The 16,516-nt window shown below is 43.4% G+C and overlaps 2 protein-coding genes across 3 annotated transcripts in view; both read right to left on the bottom strand.

Annotated features, from left to right (window-relative positions):
- HMX2 (H6 family homeobox 2) overlaps positions 1 to 682 on the bottom strand; it is a 9,423-nt gene extending 8,741 nt beyond the window's left edge. Inside the window, exon 1 of one of the 2 annotated variants that reach the window (XM_054035175.1) lies at positions 605 to 682. The gene's annotated coding sequence lies outside the window, so the exon portion shown is untranslated. The remainder of the gene's footprint in view (positions 1 to 604) is intronic. The other variant, XM_054035176.1, reaches the window with a different exon arrangement.
- Positions 683 to 4,834: 4,152 nt separating this feature from the next.
- Positions 4,835 to 6,503, bottom strand: HMX3 (H6 family homeobox 3). Its single transcript, XM_054035695.1, has 2 exons — positions 6,179 to 6,503; positions 4,835 to 5,813 (listed from the first exon to the last, which is right to left on the bottom strand). The coding sequence occupies exons 1-2, from the start codon at positions 6,501 to 6,503 to the stop codon at positions 5,206 to 5,208; spliced, it is 933 nt and encodes a 310-aa protein (XP_053891670.1). The 3' UTR covers positions 4,835 to 5,205.
- Positions 6,504 to 16,516: the final 10,013 nt, after the last annotated feature.

Below are 16,516 nucleotides of genomic sequence, written 5' to 3' on the forward strand. Positions count from 1 at the left end.
CTGTTTGAGAAGCTGCTCCAAATATGAATCAATTAATCTAAAAACAGCCAAGGAATATTGTTTGGCAAGATACACGGCTCCTGTTATTTTCCGTCCGTCCTGACCCCCACCGCTGTTTTGCAAAGTTGCTAATCAGATTGGAGCCATGAAAAGATAATTTGGATGTTTGAGAACAAACCAAGGTCATCAACGCTGACGAAAGAGCACATGAACAATAGATTCATTTGAAACAATATTTTACAGACGTTTCACGATCAATATGAACTGAAGCATTATGCTGTACCAATCTGTTAATGCTCTTAATGGTCTTCTCATTCCGTTTGCACACTATACTAAGTCGATAGAGTAAAGTGATTATTACAGAGACACTTGCAGCATATTTGGAAAAAAAACATGTATCCCCCACCATTATTTTAAAGATGAATAGTTCACTCGGAGCTGAGAATAGGTGTATTTGTTTTACAGCCCTCTTCCTCTATAATCTGATTCAACATTCTTACCTCTGCATCTTCATCATATTACCTTTATGGCATGCCTGTTTCCAGCAGAAGGGAACATTACCAGATAGCATGCATTACATAATTTGCAGCAAAAAAATACCAACCTCTTAAACTTCTTCAATAGAAGTCTACAGTTGCTTGGAGATGGGCACCGATCAATCGTTTGCTCAGCCTGGTCTGGATTCTAATCTCAACTTCAATTCTCAAGAGGCAAAAGACTTCTGAATCCAATAATCTGGTGGTTGAGAAGTTTATATCTTTCTCTCTGCTGTTTGCTATACACAGAAAGTCTCTATTTACTACCAAATAAAAGAAATACATGTATGTTTCTAATACAAACACTAAAGCTAGTTCTGTTCAGCCACTCTCAAAACAGTGGATATGAAGAACTATGTATCTCTTTAATTGCAAACAAAGGCACAGATTTGCAGAGCACAGCTGTTGCAATAAACAGAAGTGGTGATATAGTTGCTACAGATTAAGAAATGAAGCAACTTTCTTTGAATTGCATAAACCCTGGGACCAAACAGCCCTGCCTCTTACTACTGGCCAGTTTATTTGCAAAGTGATTGTTTTAAATCCTTTAAAGTGCAGTACTTGCTTTTAGTTCCCAAGAAACTTTCCACCACAGCCAAATGGTGAGACGTGCTTTCTCTAGGAATTTGGCCCTGCTTCGAAAACAAAGAGGGCTTTACCTCTTGTTTACCCATGAGCCTTTCTCCATTGTATATTTTGCAGATTTTACAGATCAGTGTAGGACTTTACTAGAGCGTTGTCAACTATTCAAAACCACCAGGAAAAGTTACTTAGAGGAATCTTTTTTGCTCACTCGGAAGAGCGATTAAAGTAATCGCTTCCCTTAACGTTGGAGTAAATGTAATTTTTGAGTAGAAGTTAGTTTTAAAAGATTGTGGTGTGAATTTCCAAACGCCCGAATATTAAACTCTCAGCATGTTCTAACCACACCAGAAGATCCTCCCAGAGCCGGGTTAATCTGGTTAATGGGCTCCGATGAAAGGACAAAGCTGCTCGCCTGAAAGATGAGGTGTTGGCACGTTATTGCGAATCTCACTCAATGGAAGGTTTATTTAAAGTATAAAATGTAAAGGAAAAATGGTTTTGGATTATAACTGGAATTTGTTAAACCACAAGGTGCAAGCAAAGACAGTGTTATGTACCTGCACCTGTCGTCCCCTTTTACATTTTTTTGTTCAGGAGTTTTGGCCTGTGAATTTCTAAACTCATTCCTTCTTGTTTGATGCTTTGGTGCATGCTAGACAAGGACTGTCATTTTATTGCTGCAATTATATTCGTATGAACTCCACGGTGACGCTTCCACTGGAGTGGTGACGGACGCAGCAGGTGTAGGATCTGAAGAGATAAAAGAAATACAGAGGACGACCTGTGTTTGCAACAAACTAGTCATTTCTCGACTTAGGGAAAACTGGGTCAGTCAATAACCGTTTTCTAGGCACTGACCACAAATAAAGTATTTCTTGGCGTTTGATAACATCGTGCCATCGCGCTGTAAAATCCCAAGATGTATTTGCTATTACAACATGCTTTTTAATGGGCTGCTAGTGACTTGCCCCAAAGTTAGTATTGCAAACAGCAAAAGGCATCACTTTGTTTGTAGGTGACACACGGAACAGCATATTTTGACTGAGAATTTCTGTTTATTTTTCATTCAAGACACATGCCAGGTTTTGCTCCCAAACGCAAAGAAAATGAACGACTATCTCTTTTCAATGGGGCTTTTGCGAAATCCTGCCCTAACTGTACACACACATTGATTCGGGGCAGTTTTCTATAAACGGGAAACGATCCTATCTCTCCAATCTGAACTAAGAATAATAATAACGATGCACGCGGTGCCAACCGAGCGCAGGAGATGAAGCAAAATCCTCAAGAGAAACATTCGGGGCCGTTTCTCAGGAGTGAACTTCAAACGTGACCTTCTCCAGAGGAAGCACTGATAGGCTGCTGAATACAAGCAGAACTTGCTGACAGCAGAGGATTTCAGAGAGGCAGTGCCCCAGCGCCGGGGAGGGCTGCCCCCTAGCACTTGGCCCCGGGGAAGGGACGCTCTGACTTTCGCAGCTGCTCGCTTTGCTCTCTAGGGAATAGGCTGAGAAGTTCTGCTCTGGAACGAGTGCAGGGCCTGCTCCAAGGCAAACGGGCTAAAGCCCAGAGCAGCCCCCGAGCAGCGGTGCTGAAGTTGGGATGCGCGGCAAGGCTGCGTGGCTGAAGCCGGAAGTTTGAGCGGATCAGCACGGCTTGCAGAGGAAAGCTGCCCGACCGAGCACCCGGGCTGCTGCTGCCGCTGCCTGCCACAGGCTGACACCCCCTCGCTGATAACCTCCGGGGTGTGGTGGGGGGTGGGGGGATGCTCCCGTGCTACAACCATTGCAGCTGCAGGAGTCACCCCACGCAGCAATTCTGGGGGCAGGTGCTGCTGAGCCAGGCGGGGTGCGCGCGCGTCTGGCCTCCAGTGTTTCGGAGAAGCCAAGAATAAAGCGCAAGTTTCTCTCCTGGGCGCCTTGGGGGGGCTCCGTGTCCATGGAGGTGGGAGCCAGGGGGGGAGGGCTGGCGGCGGAGTGTCACCGCATGGGCAAGGGGGCTCTCTCGCAGCCGCCCCAGCCACAATTCCCTGCCCTGTGTGAAACCCCCAGCCGCTGCTCAGGGGAACAGAGTATCGGCCACTGGGCAACGCTCTGCTTTGATTCCACCTGGGAAACTTTTCATCTAGTCCCGCGACCCAGGATGTTTGTCAAAAGCACCAAAGCCTCCCAGGCTGGCCCTTGGTAGAGAAATGTCCTCTGCGGGGGTTTGTGTGGGGGTGTGTGTGTTAGCTATGAATTGTCCCGCTCTCTGATTATTATTTCAACACCAGGGAACCGGCCCTGGAGGTATTGCTGGGCAGCTCCCTTCGATTCGAATGACGTTTCCAAAAAAACCCTCCAGTTCCAGCAGTCACATACATCATCTCTGCCAGAAATATACCTTGCCGGGCTGAAGTTAAAGAGGGAGCGGGTGCAGCTGGCACGCTTCTGTTTTCTAGGAAGCTTTATGACCCCTGGAGGTACCCTGCCATCTACCACACGCCTACGAGGCCAATAAACAGCGGCAGACCGCTCATAGCGCAGGCAGCCCGGAGCCTGACAATATTTGTATAAAAGCTAAATTCGAAAACCCCTCCCCGTGATAACAACACGGGAGTAAGCAAAGTGGTTATTCATTTAGTAGAACAATGCGCCCTCTGTCTCACCAGTTCCTGGAATGAGAGCCAGTGGGAGGGAGTGTGTGTGTGCGTCTAACAATAGGAGGAAATAGGGAAGGTTTGAAAGACACCTGTTCTGTCTCATTTTCCAAAGCCACACTTAAAAATGATAAGGAACGGGTTTTATTTATTTTTCCACCACAACATTCAGTTATAACAGTACTGGTTGTTTTAAAAAGAGGACCGATTCCTGGCAGAACTAGAGAGGCAACAAAAACAAACCAAAAAACCACCTTGGGATGATAGTAAACAATTGTCCTACAACAGGTGAGCAGACAGCAGGAAAGACAGAGAGAATGGAGGTGTCCACACAGCACTTGATTTCAGTCTATTAAAATCCACACACCCCAAGGACTCTACAAGAAAACTGTACATAATAGCAAATAAGTTAACATTTTTCAAAGATTGATTGTCCTTCACTTAAAGCGCTCAGCACACTGAACCCCTTTTATTTATTTATTTATTTTAGCAGGACGAGTGTTCATTCCCCCTCCTATCCCTCTCTTTTCACTTTCCTTCCTTCCTTTTAACTACATAAAGGAACGCAATTATACAATGAAAAAAAAAACCTTTTATCGCCATTAAAATAAAAGTAGTGCTTTAAAAATTGTCGTACAATATTGCACAGTTCAAAAGTACAATAGTTTTTTGTTTGTGTGTTTGTTTTACAAAAGAAAACAAAAGGGTACAGGTTTTTTTTAATGCTGAAATATCATTTGAAAGAAAGGGGGAAAAAACCCAAGGATAATAATAATCCACAATCGATTGTTTTAAAATCTAAACAAATGATAATAAATAAGGCTCACCCAAAGTGTGTATATAATTAAGCATTTTCTTTTTGGCTGTATTTCTTTCGAGTTATAAAGTCCCATCACAGAAACCTAACGATACAAAACATGGAAAAGTGACCAGGCAAATTTGTACAAACGTCTGGTTAAATTAAAAGCCACGGTTGGTGGAGTCTTTGAGTTGTAACAGAACCACGAGGATTAACAAGTTTGAGAAAGAAGGGAAGGAACAGAACTTCCATTTTCCGTTAGCATTTGGCAAACATGGAGGCGTAAACCGTGATCATTTATTGACTGTTGTTTACAAAAATAAAACTAAAGCCACAAAGATCAGCGCAATATTTTGTTCACGTTTACAAAAGATGTAACAATTCTAGTGTTCTCTACAAGTTTCCACTTCAACTCTGGTTTTATTTTTAGGGTCCCCCCCTGTCTCCTAACAACCACCCATTAAAAAAAGAGCATCAAATATTCGCTTGATGAATTGCACAAATCATTGGAGTACTTACAAAATTACTGATCATTTACAGCTGCTCCGTTTCCTCGGGCCTCTCTCCTGACCTAGAGGTTTGGTGATTTATTTTTTTAAGCCACCCCCTCCCCACTGGCGCACCAGAAAGCTGAATGGGGTCAGTTCTCAGACGGGTCGCAGGAGTGGTACTGATGTGACTACAGGGTGGGAGTAGTAGACGGGGTGAGGGAATGTTAAGAGGGGCTGGCTGACGGGCACGTTGGCAGCCGAGGTGCCGTTCTCGGCGGTGGAGTTCTCATGGTACAGGATAGGCACCCGCACTATTCTCTGGGCGGCAGCGTGGCTGAGATTGGCAGCCTCCAGCTCTGCGGCCAGCTGCCTTTTCCACTTGTTTCTTCTGTTCTGAAACCAGATCTTGACCTGGGTCTCTGTCAGGTGCAGAGATGCTGCCAACCCGGCCCGCTCCGAGCTGCTCAGGTACCTCTTCATGTCAAAGGTGGACTCCAGCTGGAACACCTGGCTCCGGGAGAAGACCGTGCGGGTCTTCTTCTTTCGGCAGGGCTTTTTCTCCGGGCTGTCTTCCCTGGCTTTCCAGTCCTCCCCGTTCTCCTCCTTCTTCACCTCCTCCGAGTCACTCTCCTCCAGAATGATCTCGTCGGGGCTTTTCGAGTCAAGCTCCTTGTGGTCCGGCTCAGCCTTGAGCAGGGGCTCCGGGGAGTCTCTGTCCGTGCCCGAGGCCGGGGAGGAGTCTCGCAGGAGAGATTTCTCTGCAGCTAAAGAAACCCAAAAACACACCGCACCTTTATCACCATCCGCAAACTCACCCAGGCCCTGGAACCAGCCTCCCCCCAAACTTAAGCAACAAAGGGCAAGGAAGAGAGAGCTGCTGCTCCCTGCTCACCACGGGGCCTCACTGGCACCTTCACCTCCCCCCAGAAAGGAGCCTGCTGGGGGCCACTTAACGATGCCGCGAAAGCAGTTACCAAATCATCCTGTTCTCAGGGGTAACCGCGTGGGGAGAGCGAGCCCTCGCTCCTGCCCCAGGAGATGAGAAACCCAGCTGGGGATCTCTGATCCGTGCCTGCGGAGTGAGACAGACAGACAGACAGACACATAGACACACAGATTCACTCAGTACCTTCTGGCCTGGGCAGATGGCCTCCCGCGGCGGTCAAGGTGTACGGGTACCACCAGGAGGCTGGGGACCGCTCTAAGTAGTGCGCTTGCAGGGCAAACCTCTGAGCCGGGATCTCAAAGCGGGGGAAGGCGAGATCGCCCACCTGGGAGAGGGCAAAGCCGGCTCCATCCAGAGCCCCCTTGGTGGCCGGGGCGAAGAGCGCTCGGGGCTGCTTGGGAGGCGCCTTGTGGTGGTCGCCGTTGAGCAGGTTCTTGATGGAAAAAGGCGACTCCTTGGGTTGCGGCGGCGGCTGGCTGCTGGGGGTCTCCTGTCCAGTCTCAGGCATCCTCCTCCCGGTCCCTGGCAGGGCAGCGGCGGCTCAGACCATAAACCACCCTCTAACTATACTCGAGCGGCAGCGGCAGCCGCCCAGGCGCTGGGCACCCAATCCGGGCGGGGGTGGGGCGGGCGGCTGGGCGAGGACAGGAGGCAGCGCCTCCGTGCATAGGGGGGCTGCTCAGCCGCGGGACACTCAGACCCACAGAGCCCGGGACCGACGGCTGCTGCGGGGAGGAGGACCAGAGCCCGGCTGCCGCTGCTGCGTCAATCTGGCGCCTGATGCTAATGATGAAATCAAAATGTCATCCAAGTTAAATGCAGGGCGTATACGGCGATTGGGCACGCACAATGGCAAATGGGATTAGGCAGCAGCCAAAGGAGAGGGCTCCGCGCAGCCCCAGCCCCATGCAGCAGGAGCAGCAGCAGCGATGGCAGCCTCCCCCCAGCCCCCCTTTAGACGTGGTGCTTTGGCTTCAGGCTATAAGAGCTCGCCTGTTATTGGCTTTATATAGTCCAATTAGGCAGCAAATGAGGACAGGGCTATTAGCACAAAAGGATATTGGCTCTGCTAAAGCACCACTAGACGTGCAGGAGGCAAATGACACAGATCTCACTGCTCATGCCACAAACCACCCCCTCACACTTCCTCCTTTCTCTCCCCCCTCCCTCCCTTCTCCTCCCCAGCTGCACAGGTCCCCATGGCTTGGAGATCCTTGGAAAACGCAGCTAGTGCGGGTAGAATGTGGGGTGGTTGGGGGAGGAGGGGAAGAGGCTCAGCTATGCATAGTCTCCTCCTACAACCACCCCCAAGACTGGGGAGAGAGCCACGGATCGCCCGGGGCAGTCCGTGGTCATTCCCTTATGGAGATAATCAGAAGAACCAAGGCAGAAGGAAGATTAAACATGAATCCAAACAACAATCTAGACGGGCTGGTCTCCCATAAATGTATCACTCTCAAATGGATAGCTGACCCGCGTCTCCAACATACATCCAGGAGCCGAGCAGATCCCGGTCCTAAAAGTCTCACAAGAAGGTGGTTCACCGTTACATGGACTGGGGATCTTTGTGCGTTTCCACCCAACTGTGTACACACGAATTTTAAAATGGTGTCCTCGACTCACCCAGAATACATTGACAAATTGACCTTTATCAATAGATCATAACTTTGTCTTTAGATTAACAAAAATCCTGCTTTCAGAAAAAGTATTGGATACACGTCTGTTATAGAGCTATGACACTTATTCTATTAACTATATTATATCATTTATACAGTTGATTAGATAGATAGATAGATAGATAGATAGATAGATACTGCGCACAGCAACATGTTACATATAGTGCTAACAATGAGGGAGGCTGAAAAGTCTGTCGTTTTTAATACTGGTAATTTGTAAAGTGTAGTTTGGTTTTATTCAATAAAAAAAAAACCTTTAACAGATATTTCTATTAAGGTATTACCTGGATTATATACTTCCCCTTCAAGGGTCTTATTTACAGATGATTATCAGTTTAATAGCAGAAGCTACAGTTTTCCCCTTACGAATATTTCCTAGCCACACGTATGTTCTAAAGTAGAACACAACAGAGTTTGGGACAGGTAGCGCTGTAACAAACTTATTGTCAATGTTAAGAACTAGGCTATTGTTCGCAATTTATTTTTTACAATGGGGTGAAACTAGCAACGTTCACACGGCCCGCACTTTTTTGGAAGATCGCTTCTTGTGTTTGCAGATATTTAAGGTTGCGGTTTACACGCCAAAAGCATAGTTTTTTATTAACGCTTCACTTCACATTTTGCACAATATGCAATAGCTTCTAACCTGCAGAGTCGAACATTATTTGTCACTACTTAAATAGTTCAAGTGGAAATGGCAACAAATAGATAAGAAAGGTCATCTGGCAGAATCCGAAGTAAACCCCACGGCTTACGTGTACGAGTTCTTTTCTTTTCCCACTTTGCTACCTTTCTGTTCGACTTGGAACCTACGACTGGAACTTTTTAAAAATTAAGACTAGTTGAACTGCATTGTAATTTTTTTATAAGAACGGGTAATATGGAGTGGGATTTTTAAGTTTACAAAATTTGCTGGCTTCATTTCCTATAAAAAAAACTTCTGTTAAAATAACACTATTTAAAAGAAACCCATTTTATGTTGTGTTCAGGTATTTTCTGAGCATAGTTTTCTGTGGATTTCCATGAATCTCAGTTACATTCTAGCTTGTGTCCTGAAGGGGAAACTATATTTGAACGTTATAAATTTAAACGTAGTTCCCGCTACAGGAATATCTGTCTCGATATTATACGGATATGTAGGTTTTATGAATACACACAGCCAATATTCAAATAAATCATATTGCAATAATCTTCCCTGCAATTAGAAAGCATATGCTTTTTAAAATACGGTTCTGTACCTTGGAATCAAGGATGCTATGCTTATTCTGAGAAACTCCAACAAACTTTGCCTCACATGTCCATTCGATTTCAAACTACTGACGTCACGTCATTTTGTAATCTTCTGTCCTGCAATAAAAGAATAAAAGCATGATCTGTGCATAGTGACGTTTTTCAGAATAAATACATCACTGATTCCACGCGTTAGATGCACTCAGCGCTAGCCCACCAGGAAAAGTTGTACCTTTGATGCTTTTAGTAAAGAAGACTTTATCCTTACAGACTCAGAATCTGGGGCAGGGAATTACTGGACAGGTTGGTATTTTGCCCACACAAGGATAGTTGATGTAATAAATCTAAGAAATGTAGGCATTAAAAATACATGTCAGGACACCTCTATTTTTGTATATACTTCCCTTTTAGATTAACCAGTTTATTTCTCAGGGTCTTTGCAGAAGATAATGTCTGGTCACCTATTTCCAAAGCTTCATTCTATGATGTCATCCTGATTGTCAAACTTTAACATTGGTATGGGCTCTTCTTGGGAGAACTGATCGGAAGAAAGAGAAAAGGTGCAAGTTGTCTGTACACATTACCTCAGCGTCCCAGTCACTCCGGACCTAATTCTCTCGCTTTAAATGATATTTCAAGCACTTCGGCTATTGTGGAAAACACTAAAAACAAAGCAAACAAAAAAACCCTCTTGTATTACTGTCCCAGTCCGGCTTCATCTCTCTCTAGTACAAAACTAAAGCGCACAGCGCCCTCTGTTGGAATTCCCCATATTTCGGTAGCAACTCCCGTATGAGAAACAGAACTGAAGCAAATCAGTAGCTATTTTACAAGGCTCTAAGGGGGAAAATATCCTTCTCCAAGATCCATCTTAATTCTATATTTGTAAAACCAGCACAAGTTTTGTGTACAGGGAACAGGAGAATTGCATCAGCATACGACTAGCTCATTGAAACTGAGAGTTTAGAAAAGACCTCAGCTAGGACAGCACTGTACTCGGGGAACATTGATTTTAACGTCGTGAATTGGATCAGAAGGAAGAAAGTGTAGAGATCCAGACAGTTACGGTCCCGCCTTCAGTCGCATTGAATTGGCCCCTCTTTATAAAATATGTCTGGTTGAACGGGGCGAGCTGTGTTCAGAGGCATTGCAATTTCTGGGCTTTGTTCCTAACAGGAGTCGTCTTGTAAACGTTATTTCATGCTGTCAGAATAGGCCTCACGGACGGAGTGCCAAGCCTGCAACGACACAGCAGAATGAGAATTAGGAATAGGATGTGCCGGGAGCTAAAACGGGCCTTTAATCTGAAGATGTGACGGTTTTGCATCAAGTAGTGCGCGTATTTTCGCACGAGTCCTTTGAAAAGCCTTAACAATACGTGGTCATCAGTGATTTCTAACTGAGAACAGGGAGTGAGGGAGAGACAGAAAATACAGGCTGTATTGCAGGGGGAAAACAGTTTCTAGTTCTTTCACAGTGTATGCCAATATTGTGTGAAAGCAGATTAAAAAGGACTAAATAGGGAATATCCATACACACAGAAGTGGCAGGTTGAAGGGAAGAATATGCAGGGAGAACCGCATGTATATAGAACAGGCAGGTTGAAGGGGGAATATGTAGAGGGATATATATATATATATATGCAAAGTATAGGCATAAACTGTGAATGGGAAATACAATGTAGACAAAACATGTTGTACAGTCAGAATGTGGAACAAGATTAATAAGGGAAAAAACATATTCCATTTTGAAAAGAACTAACTCAAATTCTCTATCAGCTTTGTTTATCATAAAGGAGATGTCAATCTTACGTAGGGCCGACTACCTACTACACTTAAAGGCCAGGCTGTCTCTACGCTCACGGGCAGGCAGCATGCACTGGGTTTTTCTTTGTCTGTCTTTTCCCAGCATGGGTATCAGAACACAGCAACTGTCTAGTTTGTAGGCTGCCAAGCAGCCCCCACAGTGAACCACAGTCTTGTCTCAGAGCACCTAGATGCCATGGTGATGGGTGCATGAAAACAGATTACCAAATAGAGATAAGCAGGTGCTGGGTTTTGGGATGTGTCAGGCAGCTGAACAAAGCAGTGGGAGAGACTTGCCACTTGACTTCATCAAGAGGTAGAAAACATGGCTGCTTATGGTCTGAGCCATCCAACCATTGGGACCAGATTCTGGGCCCTGAATTTTCCATTATAGTTGAAAGATTTATTAAGCACAGAATAGTATCGATGTTGCCCAAGCTGCCTCTGAAAGAATTACACATGTGGTTATGTGTAAATCCACTCACTGGGCTTTAGACTGGTAATCTGACATGGTTCTCAATTCCCAATTGAATCCAAAATCTGGATTAACATTCTGAAGAAAAAAATAAATACAAAGTATCCCACCCATTTAAACCAAGTATAATTCTGAAAATCTGAAATAAATGTGAGTACCTATAATGAACATCTGATCTGGCATATAAGAAGAGGAAAATCAAATTTTCAGCTGTAGATTCAAGAATGGAATGGAGGGGGGTGGGGGGTGGGGGAGATCTGTCTTTAAACAATTCAATTACTCCAAATTGTAAAATTTCCTTCCCTCGTTCCTTTCATTTTAAAAACTAATCTGGCTCATTCTGAATCTAGCTCTGATTGAAAGTACATGGAACAAACAGGTACAACTTTCCTTAGACAACAAGGAGCTGTCCAGCAATGTGAGTTTTTAAACAAACTCTTGCAGTCAGGGACATTCTGAGGATTTATGTCACTCCCTGGAAAATTTGGGGTCTATAAACCCACCAATGGATTACACTGATCCAGCAATGTAATATTTTCATCTGCTACAGCTACAATCTCAAACAGATATTCATCCATTTATGTAACTTTTTTTCAGACCATGATGAGTGATAGAACAGAATGGGAATTGCTCATACAGCATGTTGCAATAAATGCTGTTCAGGTATTGCTGAGTTATGTGCTTGTAACAATCATGATAGGGATAGAACTAGAGACAAATTTAAATATCCAATTTAGGGGTTTGCACTGTCACCCATCGCAGTAGTATCTGAATGGCTTCCTCATTCATTAGACTGGAAATAATGAAGTCCCCAATGAAAATGTATATTACATTTCTTGGTCAGCTATATATTTTGGCCCCTGTAGTTACAAAGTCCTGCAAAGAAATGACTGAATTCAGAAAAAGTCCCAAGGTAGATACAGAAATGACTAAGCCAAGAGGCACATCTGTGGAGGGAGAGGGGAAGGGATACCAGCAATTGGCCTTAGTAGTTTATGAGCATCTTCTGTGCACATAGGCATCTTTGTCACTTAAAGGCAGCCTGCAAAAGGGGAGGGCGGATGATGACACAGGCTTCTGCCCTTTTTTTGCTTCTTTGGGAAGGAGGCCTGGAAAGTGGGGTGTTTTCCCCCTTCTGCTTGCTTTTCACTTTAGAAATCAAATCTGATCGCGCCTGTGTTGCTGTAGGTCTCAGATGACTAGAAATGTGGATTGGGTACTCTCTCTGCTCTTAATTGAAAGGTTTGAGATGCTAAATCCTTAACAACGGCTCCCTCTTCCCTCAGTGTTTGAGTTAAACAGGTTTTAAATCTCCCCAACCAAAAGAGTGTTTTAACAGGCTGTATTAAAAGGACATAATTTTACTAGTTCTCCAGTTGTCCATGGAGTCTTCCAGGGTAGATGAGACCTGAATTGCTAATGTAAAAAGCAGGGGGACAGACTCCTCTGTTGTTGCTGAAAGAAATCTTGATCTTGCAGTCCTCTTTTATATATCATAAAGAAGCCAAAAAACAAAACAACAACAAAACCCCCATACAACTCCAGCCTTTTTTTCTTTCCCATTTCAGGTCTCTTTTGTTATCAGGCTAAGGGAACACACAGTTATTATTTTTATATCCATCACAACAGGATATGGGCACAGTGGGTCCCATCATCAGCCAGTGTAAATCAGGGTAGCTCCATGCCTCACCTATTTTTGTTTATTTAATTTGTGTTTCTAGAACTGGATTGCTATCATTGTGGTTTAAATACATAATAATTATTTCATTAGTGTTTCCATTCAAAATTAATTGGCTAATCTACACATGAATCAGTTGTGTAAATGTGATGTTTGCAATAGTTACTTGATGTGATTTAGAGTAATTGCTTATTTTTAGGTTTAGCCCTGTGTTATACTGCAAAGTGATTTATCTGGTGGTTTATCTTATCCGAACACATTCTCTTTTTTTGTGGGGTGGTTGGGTTTTTTTGTTTGTTTGTTTTGCAATTTTATTTTTATAAAGAAACATTTCTGTAGAGTCATGGAACACATTTGCACCATGTGCTTTTGAGATTACATGTTATATCATCTTTGCTCTATGATGCAGTACTATAAGCCATACAAACTTTATATGTTTGGAGAATTATCAGCTGCAAGATATTCTGGGTTAGTCTATTCAGGTTCTTGTACCACTCTCACCACCATAGTATCTGAGCATCTTCAAGGAGTGAATTAAGTGAGTTGATAAACACCTGTCCCAGAGGGTTTGCTCTTTCTTTCAGCCTCTCCCCAGGATGGGTGTGTGCAGTAGAATATTTTGAAAGTTATTTTGTTTGTTATAAAAGGGCCCATGCTGCTTTATGTTTCTATTAGAGAAAAGCAAGTTGGAAGAGTGCACCAAAGGGCTGGTCTACCCTGGGGGGGGAGGGTCGATGTAAGATACACAACTTCAGCTACGGCAATAGCGTAGCTGAAGTCGATGTATCTTATTTCGACTTACCTTGGGTCCTCACAGCATGGGATCGACGGACGCGGCTCCCCCATCGACTCCGCTACCACCGCTCACCCTGGTGGAGTTCCAGCGTCGACGGGAGCGCGTTCGGGGATCAATATATCGCGTCTAGCCAATTCGGCGGGTAGTCTGGACGTAACCTTAGACTTAGAGACTTCTTAGCTCCTGTGGGAGTTAGTTCCCCCAAACTGTCTTCTGCACAGACAAGCTTTGCATTTGCAGTAGAAAGTTCTGTTTGCCAAAGGAATAGAGTTGTTAACCATGGGCCTTGCAACAGACCACTTACTGCAGAAGCATGACACCTTGCAGTAAGAGTTTTAGGATTAGGCCTGAACACACTTGCATTTAACATTCTAGTGCACCTGCCCAGCAGTCTGATATAGCAAGGTATTTAAGCACATGGCTAACTTTAAACACATGCTTATAGTAATGCAGTGCTTAAGTACTTTGTTGAATTGGGGCCTACGTGGGTGGCAACATGCCTGTGCAGAGTCAGAAAAAAAGGGACCAGGAACACAGAGAACAGTTTGTCTCTGTATAAATTATTCCTCCAGCATGGGCAGACTAAATTCATCCTTCACCGGTCATCTATAATGGATACTTCCACCGTCAGATACATTTTAATGCTGCTTCTTCCCTTATTTTATCCTGGCAGCAAAACCCCCTTCCTTAAACATCAAAGATGGATCAGTGCACGCTTTAAACCACTACCAAAGTCTAGGATGTTTTATGATATAAACATTACAAATGGTATCTCTTATTCATTTATTTCAAATTGTTAAAAATCACAGGGTATATTTTAAAATTCAGTTATATACAAAATCTTCTGTATTTGTCAGTTCTTCAATCACTTCCTTTGTAATATCCCACTGGAATCAAATGTCAATTACAAACTAAAGGAAAGCAACTTTAATTTCAAATGGAATGTTTATGGTATAGAATAGTTTAAAGAGTTCATCAGCATGAGTTTGTTTATGGTATAGAATAGTTTAAAGAGTTCATCAGCATGGATGCATTACTCATGAGTGAAGAAGCTATGAGTAAGTTATTTTGGACATCCCACTCCACTATGATTTGTTCTGTGTTTATACAACAGATGGTATGAGAAAGCTATTTTAAGAATGCTTTAGAGAGTTTTAAATTCTTATGTTATTTAACTTTTTCTTGTATCCCTTCATCAATAAAGCCAAGTGCCTTCATCACTAGGAATCACAATGTCAAGGGCTCAGAAGGAGAGAAAAATTAAAAGTAGTAAATATAAAACACCTCCAAAAATGACCTAAAATAACCTTTCTATCCCTACAAATGGAATGACTGTACAAGTCTCAAGTCTCAGGCCTTTCCAGGACCTGATGTCACCCACTGGCAGGCTAACAGTCTCTCCTTCAAAATAGGATTAAGTTCTCATTTCTAGCCTTGTGGGGCTGTGAGAAAACAGACCTTTTCATTTCTGACACTTTTGTTTATGGAACCTGGGCTGAACCTGACGTGTGTTGGCCTTCAGGATGGGGTAATTTTTGAAGGAAGGAGAAAACATTTCTAGGTGGGTTTATTATTGTAAAATGCCATCCGCCTGAAGCTGCTCTGTGGTTTGGAGTGTGACACTAAGTCCAGGGAAAACAGATTAGTAAGCATGTCATATGGCCTTGTGCAATATGATATATAATATAATATACATGTAATATTATGCATAATATTGCATGCACAGGTATGAGGAGGTGATATTATGTCATAAACTTATCACAAGCCTGCATAGCTATCCCCTCCCCATGAGTGCATGACACGAGTCTATTTCCTATATTTACAGTACTATACTGTGTAGTAGTAAAAGTTGATAAAATAAGCAACCACCAACCCAGATATTAAAACCCAAGGAAATCTACAGTCAATTTATATCAAGCACTCTACCCAATCAACAACGTATAGAAAGTTGTTTCCTTCACTTTGCCCCATTAAACATGTATGCATCATCTTTCACAATCAGAAGCAAACTCACAGCCCTGTATTGCAAGAAGAGCAAATGTTGGCTAAAGATACTGGGGCAAAACCTTGGTCTTATGAAAACTGTAATGGGATCTTTGCTATCCATGCAGAACAGAAAGGACCTAACCACTCAAGGTCTCATCCAAATGACCCACATGCAGTAAATTTCAGGATAACTCAATTCACTTGTTTCAGAAGTTTGATTTTGGAACCTGTGGTTCTTGAGACCCTCCATTCCAAGCCCGATGCTTATGACACCAAGCCAAAACCTCCTGAATAACATACATAAGTGATGAAAAAGCAATACAGATTATGATAACATCTGTTATGGTATAATATGGAGAAGAAAATTTCTACATTGTCACAAATAGTTCACTTCTTAGGCATATTGGGACCAGATCTGTGTTGAGCACATTCTAGGAGCTGCTGAGAACCTTCAGCTTCCACTGAAGTCAACAAGAGATATAGAACCTTTCGGGCATCCTTTAAACCCCTTCCAAGGGAGAGTGGTTTCCAAACATTTTACTGAACTGACTGGAAAAAGAATTGGTATAATCCACACTTAACCACCTGTATAGTCAAGACCCAGACAAATATAGATTATTTATGTGCAACTCAATGAGAACAGAATAGACAATATATGTGCGTACAGCAGCTAAATTATCTGCAGTTTTAGGAGTTTCTAAATAATCATTGATTTAAAAGTTGTTACGGTCCATTGAATCAAAAATCAGTTTCTTAAAAAGACTCTCGCATTAGATTTATATCATAGACCTTGGCAATTCCACAAGAGCTGTTATAGATATCAGCTAAATATTGCACTTTATGAAAAGATCCTAAGATAACCCTGCTCCTTCTGG

The sequence above is a fragment of the Malaclemys terrapin genome, chromosome 7 (genome assembly GCF_027887155.1).
Source record: "Malaclemys terrapin pileata isolate rMalTer1 chromosome 7, rMalTer1.hap1, whole genome shotgun sequence".
NCBI classification, from domain to species: Eukaryota; Metazoa; Chordata; order Testudines; family Emydidae; genus Malaclemys; species Malaclemys terrapin.

What these genes read in the sequence shown, in the direction of transcription:
- HMX3 (XM_054035695.1), bottom strand. Translation starts at nt 6,503, where the DNA reads ATGCCTGAGACTGGACAGGAGACCCCCAGCAGCCAGCCGCCGCCGCAA. An exon ending in CCATCTGCCCAGGCCAGAAG is followed by an intron (nt 5,814 to 6,178) that starts GTACTGAGTGAA and finishes GGGTTTCTTTAG; the next exon opens with CTGCAGAGAAATCTCTCCTG.